The sequence below is a fragment of the Acromyrmex echinatior genome, chromosome 12 (genome assembly GCF_024713525.1).
Source record: "Acromyrmex echinatior isolate Ae372 chromosome 12, ASM2471352v2, whole genome shotgun sequence".
NCBI lineage: Eukaryota > Metazoa > Arthropoda > Insecta > Hymenoptera > Formicidae > Acromyrmex > Acromyrmex echinatior.
In genome coordinates, this window is record NC_141863.1 from 520,364 (window position 1) to 530,650 (window position 10,287).

General features: G+C 30.2%; 1 protein-coding gene and 1 long non-coding RNA gene across 3 annotated transcripts; both read left to right on the forward strand.

Moving 5' to 3' along the window:
• The first annotated feature begins 264 nt into the window (after positions 1 to 264).
• Positions 265 to 7,661, forward strand: LOC105153079 (neuronal acetylcholine receptor subunit alpha-3). The gene is given in 9 exon segments (XM_087411787.1): positions 265 to 2,587; positions 2,836 to 3,020; positions 3,305 to 3,349; positions 3,575 to 3,684; positions 3,792 to 4,005; positions 5,936 to 6,113; positions 6,183 to 6,335; positions 6,777 to 7,112; positions 7,115 to 7,661. Coding segments are annotated over 9 exon segments (1,311 nt in total). The 5' UTR covers positions 265 to 2,526; the 3' UTR covers positions 7,144 to 7,661.
• A 740-nt stretch (positions 7,662 to 8,401) lies between these two features.
• On the forward strand, positions 8,402 to 9,975 carry LOC147907702 (uncharacterized). 2 transcript variants are annotated; one of them, XR_015546886.1, is made up of 3 exons: positions 8,405 to 9,149; positions 9,207 to 9,353; positions 9,559 to 9,975. It is a non-coding gene; the product is annotated as an uncharacterized LOC147907702 (long non-coding RNA). The 2 variants fall into 2 exon arrangements; XR_015546885.1 differs by having other exon boundaries at positions 8,402 to 9,353.
• Positions 9,976 to 10,287: the final 312 nt, after the last annotated feature.

Sequence of the window (10,287 nt, forward strand, 5' to 3'; positions counted from 1 at the left end):
GGTTTACAAGATTCCGTGCAAAGATTATAATGCATCATATATTAGTCAAACGGGTCATAAATTAGGTACTAGAATATCTGAGCATCAAAACCACATAAAAAGTTGTAAACAGAAACCAATCACAGAACATCGATTTTGTTGTAACCATACTGAAAAAAAAAGATTGATTGTTATAACAATTTAGATAGTAAAATATGGCATAGCATTTTTATATGGCTGCAGCAACCAGTTTTTGATTGTAGCAGCAAATTTTTAGCTGCGTTAGCCTATCGAAATCATATACTGACATTGTGGATAGGCTAATGCAACTAAAAATTTGCTGCAACAATCAAAAACTGGTTTCTGTAGCCATATAAAAATGCCACATTTTACTATCTAAATTGTTGCAACAACCAATCTTTTCTTTCAGTGCATGATTTCGATTAGGAGAATGTTCAGATTCTTAACAAAAAAAGATTTTTTAATAAACAGTTAAATTCCGAAATGTCTCATATTTATATGCAGAAGAATGAACTTAATTTAAAAACGGACACAGAGTGTTTGCACCATTCGTATGCTTCCTTATTAGACACAAAAATGATAATCATATTTTGTTATATTGACTGATATTCATAGTTGTATTTATTTTCAATGCTTGTTGTTAATCTTCTTGTCACTTTCCACTAACGTTCAATTTTAAATAACACATCATGTCGTACATACACGAATTCTTAGTCAGAAGAACAATAAATATCTATTATACAGTGTAACTTTTTTACTCAATATTATAAATGTGAATTGTTATTCTGAGCTTCATTTTTTATCATTTCCCATTGAGGTGAGCCATTTGGTTTAATATTTTTGATAGTTTTCCTTACTTTAGAATAATAATTTGATTGGTGTAATGTATGCTGCATTTCTGACAATCTGCAAGTGACTTGTTCTCAATGGAAGAATTTTGATTTTGTATTCGCTAAGAAGGATTCCAAAAAGAACCGAAACGTTCGAAATAAATGAAGATAACTAGCAACACCTGAATATTATTTGCTTCTCCCATTTCTTTACTCTTACAACGTATGACTCTCATTAGCTTCTGAATTCTTATTTATATTTTATTGGTTAAAAATAAACATTTCTCATATATAAATATACAGTCTCCATCAAATTATTATTAATTGTATAATTATCCAAGTAAAATTGTTAGCGCGTTATGTTATTCATTCATTCGATGTAAGCGCTCCGCGCGCGTGTTAATTGATAAGTCTCGTGGTAAGTCTTGTGGTAAGTCTCGTGGTAAGTCTCGTTACCGCGAGAGGGGATCGTCTCGCAAGTGTACATGGATATTGGCGCGACGAAGCAATGCTTCAAGTACATTTTAGATAATCAATTTGAAGTGTAACAACTTGCCCCAACCTTCCATTTTTAATTCAAAAAAATATAAATCGAAAATCAATATATATATCAATTCAATTAAAGATTAGATTTTCATTAATTTAAATATATACATTAGTACGAAAAAAAATGCTAATCAAAAATTGTAACTTGCCCCGGTCTCCCCTATACAATCGGAAAATTACCTAAATATGATTGGAAATTTTCAAGTAAACGCAGCTGGTGAAGGGGCGATTAGCTGATTCATGGTTTTTCTCAAAGAGATGAATATTATAATTAGATGACGTAGCTGCAAATGCAGAGTATACTAAAAGGTCGCTATTTTATTTATGCGTTTTTGTAACTTGCCTCGATCTCCCCTATACGACAAATTTTTCAAGTTGATTGGCTACATAGGATAGAGGATCTCTCTGTCCTGCACACATTTGTCGTACGATAAAACCGCACAAATGAAATAGAGTATCTCAAGTAAGAGCTAGCTATACAGACAGAACGCGAATAAGGCAAATCGGAAATGAGTTTGTGCAATAATCTGCTGCTACACAGCCAGATATTATAACTTGACAAATTCATGTCTTTATTGCATTAAAATGATATATTCCAATGCGATCCTTCACTATTCATTTATTCTTTTCATTTATACTTTATCTTAAAAAACGATTTTATAAACATTTGCACAACATGGTTATTTAACCGGTTTCTAAAAAACGTTTTTAAAATTGCCTTAAATGGTTTTAAAACAAAAATAATCATTCCTAAACATTTTATTGTTGTTCTACTTGGGTACAGAGGAAACTCGATATTAAAAGTAAGTAAATTTCATACAGCAGTATAACAGAAAATCACTTTGTCACAAAATATTGTATATTATATCATTTCAAAATATTCCCGTATGTATTTCATGGCACTTTTAAACTCAAGATATTTTTATTAATTAACGGCAATTTACAAAAGAATTTTAAAGAATTGAAAATTTTGATTCTCATATTATATAAATCTTTACTTGATTGCAAGTTGTCATAAATCGACATCCATACCTTGGGGGCGTTCGGCATATCAATATAGCGTCAAATTTCACGAACTGTTTGATAATTAATCTGATACTATAATGAATAGAATTAGTTCAATCGGAGTCGTTGATTTGAAACAATCAATATGAGAATATTCAACGTGTTCGGATTCCTCGGTATCCTTTGCATCAGTTTCGATCAATCTTGTACGTAAGACAATAAACTAAATTAAACTAGAATTATTTGCGCAATTACGTATTTTTAAGTTCAATAATGTTTACGTTATAGATATTTTTAAAATAATTTTAATATTACAATTCTATCGTCTCATAAATCATTTTAATAAAAAATAATATTTAAATTACATAATTTTATTTAATTAAAATACTATTTTTTTATTAGATATACATATTTGTGAATTTTAAATTAGTGAGTATTTCTGATATTTTTATAGATACTTTTGCTTCGATTAATTTAATAAATAACGTGAATACATGGAAATGCAAGAAATTGGAACAGTCTTCGCCATTAATGCGCCTTAAAAATTATCTTTTTTGTGATTATGATAATACTGTTCATCCGAATTATCCTAAAACAACTAATGTCACTATGCACTTAATGCCGAAGTTAATAAATTTCGTAAGTATATAGTTATGAAGAGGTTACAATATATAAATTAACAAATTAATTTTAAAAAGTGGAGTAAAAATTATAATAAGCTGAAAGTTATCCTCTAAATATACAATTTATAGAAACTTTGTAAATTTTACTTCTACTTCTTGATATTTTTTAACAAAAAAAATTTTCATTGTTGTCACATAAAACATAAATTTTGATAAAACATTCATTTTCTCTCTAATATTTGATAGTTGATATTTAACATATTGCGATGTTTAAAAATAATTAAATAATGTTATTCATAGCAAGACACAGAAGGTAAACTATCTTTGCACAGCTGGATGTCACTTGTGAGTACTATTTTTTTTTCTTTTTTTTTTGACATTATAGGCCTGGTTTTTTTTATTGAACTTTTACATCAGTTTATCTTTCTTCCTCTTCTTTCCTCCTGAAGAGAAAAGGAAGAAAGGTGAATTGGTGCAAAAGTTTAGCTAAAAAGAACAGACCTTATGTCTCATCCTTGTTCTAACACAGATAAAATAATTGATATTTTAATATAAATATTTCATATACAGGCTTGGACGGACTCACAACTTACTTGGACACCGAGCGATTATGATGGGATTACTTTTATTCATGTGAAAAGCTGGCGGATATGGATGCCCAATCTATACGTCAATGATTCGTAAATTAATTTTTGAAAATTAATTCTGTCTTTTCTATAGATCGTTAAAGGCATTTAATTCTACATCATATTTTTAAATCTTTAATTAATTTTTTCGATCATTTTAGCGGTGAAATGTCAAATGATCAATATGAGCTACCTATAACAGAATGCTTGCTCTTCAACTCGGGCTCTGTCAGTTGTGTGCCCGCGGTGAAATTTATTTCCAAATGCAATCCCGATTATACTTATTGGCCTTATGATAAACATCAATGTCGCGTCACATTTCTTTTATGGATGCATACAGGAGAAGAAGTCGATTTGTTGATAGATGGAAATGGGGTATGTGCTTTAGTTAAAAATCATTTAATTCCTTAATTTGTAAGTAGTCCCCATTTGATTGAACAACACGCTCATATCGATGCTTCCACTTCCCAAAGCAGTCTTGAAAGTCAGTTATTGGAATCGCCTTTAGTGCATTCGTCGCATTGGTTTCAACAGTCTTCTTGTCGTCGAATCGGTGTCCTTTAAGCGGCATTTTCAATCGAGGAAATAGCCAAAAGTCGCAGGGAGCTACGTCGGGACTGTACGGAGGCTGCCGAAGCTGTACAACACTGTGTTTTGATAAATACTGCTGCACAAGGTTTGATGCATGCGCTGGAGCATTGTCGTGGTGAAGAAGCCAGTCACCGGTTTGCCAAAAGTGCGGTCGTTTTCTTCTAATTGCATTACGCAATCTTTTCAAAATTTCAACGTAGTACTCTTTGTTGATCGTCTGACCTGCAGGAGCATATTCGTGATGCACGACGCCTTCATAATCGAAAAAAACAATCAACATTGACTTGATTTTGCTCCGACTTTGACGTGCTTTTTTTGGTCGGGGCGAAGAAGCATGCTTCCACTGCGAAGACTGTTGTTTTGTTTCAGGATCATAACCATAAACCCATGATTCATCACCAGTAATAACCTTTTTGAGCAAATTTTCATCACTATTGATCATTTCCAGATTGTCCTTAATGATTTCTAATCGAAGGCTTTTTTGCTGTTCTGAGAGCAGTTTTGGGATGAATTTAGCACACACACACGAGTCATGCCCAAATCCTCGCTTAAAATTCGGTAAACTGTACTTTTTGGTATTGCAAGGTCATCTTCTAGTTCCTTCACAGTCAAACGACGATCTTGTTCAATTGCCACTCGCACACGCTCAACATTATCCGATGTTTTTCCCGTCGCAGGTCGACCAGAACGAGAATCACTGTCAACAGACGTGCGGCCATTTTTAAACCGCTTATACCACTCTTTTATTTGTGTTTTTCCCATACACTCGTCTCCAAAGGCCTTTTGCAACATTTCAATAGTTTCTGCACAAGTTTTTTCAAGTTTAAAGCAAAACTTGATGCAAATTCGTTGCTCAACTTTTTCGGTCATTTTTAGCTTAAAAATCCGACGAACGTGAAAAAGACACTGTAAACAAATACACACTGCGTATGAACTATACGTCCTACTAGTGTCGGCGACCAACCGATAAGTTCGTAAGGTCCTACTGTTGACGTGCCTGCCCGGTAGAGGTCGCTAGAACACTTTGGCGCGAAGATATAAATGCAGGTCGGATACTTTTGGGACAGACCTCGTATAGTTCTTCTTTATAAATATTAATTTTAATATTGTAATTATTTTTTGAATAATTAAATTATGATGTTTATGAAGAAGAAGTACTTATATTCTTTATCCAAAATTGATACACAACCGAAATTTCGGTTTTCGATTTCGGCCGAAATTTAATTATTGTTTAAATGATATTTATAAAGAAAAAGTAGCTATAAAGGCTGTTTATACATATGGTCTTTATAAGATTCCTATTTTTTAATTTTGATTTCAATTTCAGTTCGATTGACATATAGCCGAATGTTTTGATTCAGTTTCGGCAAAAGTTTCGGTCGAATTCTACAATATTATTATTATCATTACATTAAGAGTGAATGTTAATTATTCTTATCTCCTCTAAATAATATTTTCTCTGTATGCGAATATTAATTTAATAAAATTATGAAGAAATTACACACTGCAAAAATCTCAAGAGTTAATGTATCTAACATTAATAAGAAGTACTTTTATAATCACTTTTTTAATATTTTTATCTTTTGTACACACAGTACTTATCTATATAGAAAAGATTACTATTTTATTTAAAAAAAAAAAAGAATAGAATATTTAATCGCATCCATTATTGAATGCAAATATTTTTATTGTAAAAAAATAATATTCTTTGCAGATTTCTATGAGCGACTACACGAATGATATGAAGTGGGATTTCAAATTCACAAGTTCTGTGAGGGAAGCCACAAAATTTAAATGCTGTCCGAACGATACATTCCCAAGGATCAATTATAACTTCTTATTGACGCGTCATTACGGCAAACATCACTTGACTGTTATTGTACCGGCTATCGGTAAGTAATTGCTCGCCAAGTAGAAGTACAGGGAATAATTAATATTAAGCATGATACATTTCTTTCCAGCTTTGATATTAATCACTTTAATAGTGCTCTGCCTCGACTTAAAATCGGTTGAACGAATGACGGTGGCAAGTGCAAATTTTATTTGTCATTTGCTCTGCATATTATTTTTATTTTGGATTCTACCATTCAATCGTGTTAATCCCCCAAATATATGTAAGTAACAAAATCTTTAATGACATCATCAAAGTATAAAATATGTAAAAAATTATATATTCTCTAATCTATAATTTTAACAAACTTTTTTCATAACGACATTAGATTAATTAGAATCCGAATGATTTTTAATTTTCTTATAATTGTACGCTCAAAATAATGGATTACCTTAAAAAGGAAATATTGTACTATTACTGTAATCTAAAATATTTTTCGATTTAATTTGTTGAAAAAAATGTAAAGTATAAGATTACACATATTAACTAGAATTAAAATTATATTCAAAAATTATCATAAATGCCGAAAAATAAGCATTAGTTAGCATTAGTTAGTTAAAACCGATAAAAGACAATTATACGATAAATTTTATTTGACAAATGTAAGACAAGAGTAAATTATTAACAAATATATATTTATATATTTTATGTTTCATCTGTGCAGTGTTATTTTATCGTGAATCCTTAGCGTTGGCAACATTCGCGATGATACTGACGGCGATGTTACGCAAACTAGAAGATATGAGTACACACACACCAAGTTGGATCTTGTTCACTACGACATTTGTTTTAAGCAACAAGGTTGGACGTTTTCTGATTCTCAAAAACAACAAATCCAAAATTGCAGACAGAAATGTAGAGACTGAAGGAAGTTCAGATGTTACAGAATCTGAAAAAAGTCTAAAAGAATCGTCCTGGAAATATTTTGCTATTATTATTGACTGGTTATCTTTCTTTTGTGTGATTTTTACTTATATAATTATCTTGATTATTTTACTACCTGTGGATTAATTTGTGATAAAGAATATTAACGTTAGAATATTTGTCATAATTTGTTATATCTTCTACAAATGGAATACTCTCTATGACATTTAAACATCATTTTGCGTGTATCTCTTATATTACCTTAATTATTTTTTATCCACAAAAATTTAAATCTAATAGCGAAGATTGTTAACGTCGAACAATTTTTATTTTTGTTTATTTTATTTGTATTTATTCAAATAGAGATTAATTCACAAAATAGAGATTAAGTTTATCTTATGAATTAAGTATATCTTAATCTGTTCAAACTTATTTATTTTAAAGTAACGGATGTATGGAATGTTTAGTGTTTTCCGTTTATCTCGAATTTAAAATTATCTAGATAATCATCTAGATGAAGAAATAGTTTTATCTTATCTTTATTTAGATTATTAAGAATATAGATTATCTTTATCTTATCTTAGATAAAAGAAATGTTATCTTTTTTAAACTATTTAAGATTGCATAAGAGTATTATAAGAAATTTCTATGTAGCGGCCGAATAAAAATCTCCTTTAATGCAAAAGCTTTTTGCAAATTGGGCCTTAAACCTACAAGACCGCGCAAATTCGCGACATTCGCGTTCGCTAGAGAGCCTACAATCAGACGCAATACGGGTATCACTTGTGATTGGTCCGCCATGTTTTAACCATTCCCTCAAGTTTTTTAAACGCATTATTTTCTAAATTTTGAATTCATGTTCAAAAATTGTGACAAATTAAAAAATGATAATAAATAAATATTGTATATAAAATAATAAAACTTTTACATATATTATTTATTATAAAATTTCATCTATTTTGTACTATTGCAATATTGTAGATTTTGTAATATTGCACATTACTTTATACAAAACGTTATTTATTATTTTACATTATTTGCGCTATTAAATGCGCTAGTTTATTATCCATTCTCTATTCCTACATTTTAGGAGCAAACTGCAGCTGCAATAATATACAATAAAAGAAATCAAAAATTCAGAAAAATATTATATATGTATATACCATTTCATAAAATATTATATACTAAATATCGTAATTATCATATTATTTGATTTAGACTCACAATGCAAATGATATATAATTGAAAAGATTACGACAAAAAGAGAAAGAATTAAATTCGTAACCAATGTGATGACTATACATATACTTAGTGCCAAGACACTATCGTGTCTTCAGATATTATAATTAATCTGTGTATATTTTATGTTACATTTCTATTTTAATATTTTAAATACATTATTTATAAAGAATAAATTACTTACATACAGATGAATTTTTTGACGGTGTCCAATTTTTATATTTGCCATTTATATTCTTTAACCAATTCATTCGGCGTTTTGTGTCTTTCGGAATTATTTTCATAACATTTCCTTTTTTTAATGAATTGTTACAAAATGGTATTGTACATCCAACCATATTTCTAAAATAATTTCGATAATTTTATTTTTATCAATGTACCTTTACGTATCTATATCGTTCAATGCTATTGCATCTAACCCTAAAACTGACAGTTTGTTGGATAAACGGAGACCGTATATCTCTTTCTCTCTCGCAGAATTTCGCTAAAATATGACGTCATCTCTCGTATGGCGCCACTCTGATTATAGGCTCTCTAGTTCGCACAAGTTTCGTAGGTTAGGCAGTCTTCTGGCGGTTATCAATTCGTGATGATTGAACTAGAGAACTTGTAATTAGATAATCGTCAACTGATACGTGACTCGAATTGGCCGCTCGTGATTGGCTCGGAGCCAAAAAGATTAGAGTGACAGTGACACATGGCTTTTATCTTTCTATCATTATCATTCTAATCTTTTTGGCACCTTGGCTCCGAGCCAATCAGCGAGCAATTTGAATCGTGTCAGTTGTCGATTCTCTAATTATAAGCTCTCTAAGTTAAGCTCTACAGTTATCGCTTTCCGTTAGTTTTATGTGTTCGAAAGAACGTTTTGCAATTTCAGGCTTTTGTCGTGTTTTGTCATCGTATAGTAAAATTGCTCTCTGTCGTTATTTATGTAAGTAATATTATAAAATCGCTCATGTCAGTTATGTTATTCTTTGTTGTTGCATAGTGTCGCCGGGTAAAAGCTGGTTCGTCGCAAGCACTAGATAATAAAGTGTGTGCCAATTAAATTGCCTATCGTTAAATTCAGTGCAAGAAATTATCCGTTTCGAACTCATAGGAAGACTCTTTCGGTATTTTGCAAAGAAGTTTCTAAGTAAGTGTCTATTGTTTTAATATTGTGTAATATTTAACTGTTCGCGTGATTTACAGGTTATTTTATGCCCTTGTTTGCGTAAACTCACGTCATCAGATTAATATTACCTTACAACTTAAACTTACATAGTAACTTCAGTATTGATCAGTAAAAATTATTTTTAGTTCTTACTGAGTCTTGTGGTTTAAAAAAATATTTTTCATAGATTAAAACATAAAACAAATGGAATCTTCAATCTCGAAACATAAAGTCGATGATATGTAATGTGGACGACAATGAAAACTGTATTGTCTTCAGCCTCAATCTCTAAATTATCATTTATCTTAACAGAGAATTTTATGAGGTGTTACAAAATTCTACAAATCAGAAAATAATGGCGCAATGTAAAAATTGCCCCAAAACTATAAGTGATTCGATAACTTCTACAGGGAACTTTGTCAGTTATTATAATGTAAGTTATACGAGGGCAAGTCAATAAGTTCTTAGTAAATCATTAGCCATCATTAGCGCCAGTAGAGCACCTTTTTAGTTGTAGGAGAACAAATATTAATTTTACGTAGAAATCGATTATCAGACGAAAAACTTTTGTTCTTAAAAAATAAAGATTTATAAAAATATGAAATTGCGTTTTTTGTATCCTAAATCGTTTTACTACCTAATTTATTTAAAAACAAAATTATCTTAAAAATTATCTAGATAACATTTTCTATAATAAAATTTTATTTAGATTAATGTAAAATTAATCATCTTTATCTTATCTAGAATACATTTTTGTGCGATTTATCTTACCTATATCTAGTTAATTTTTAATTATCTAAGCGCAACGAATGTTATACTATTCGTTCGTATATTGTCATTAAATTGATATTGCATCTAAATATATGATATATTAATAAAATTGTCACAACTCCGTTATCTCAATAAAAACGTTAAC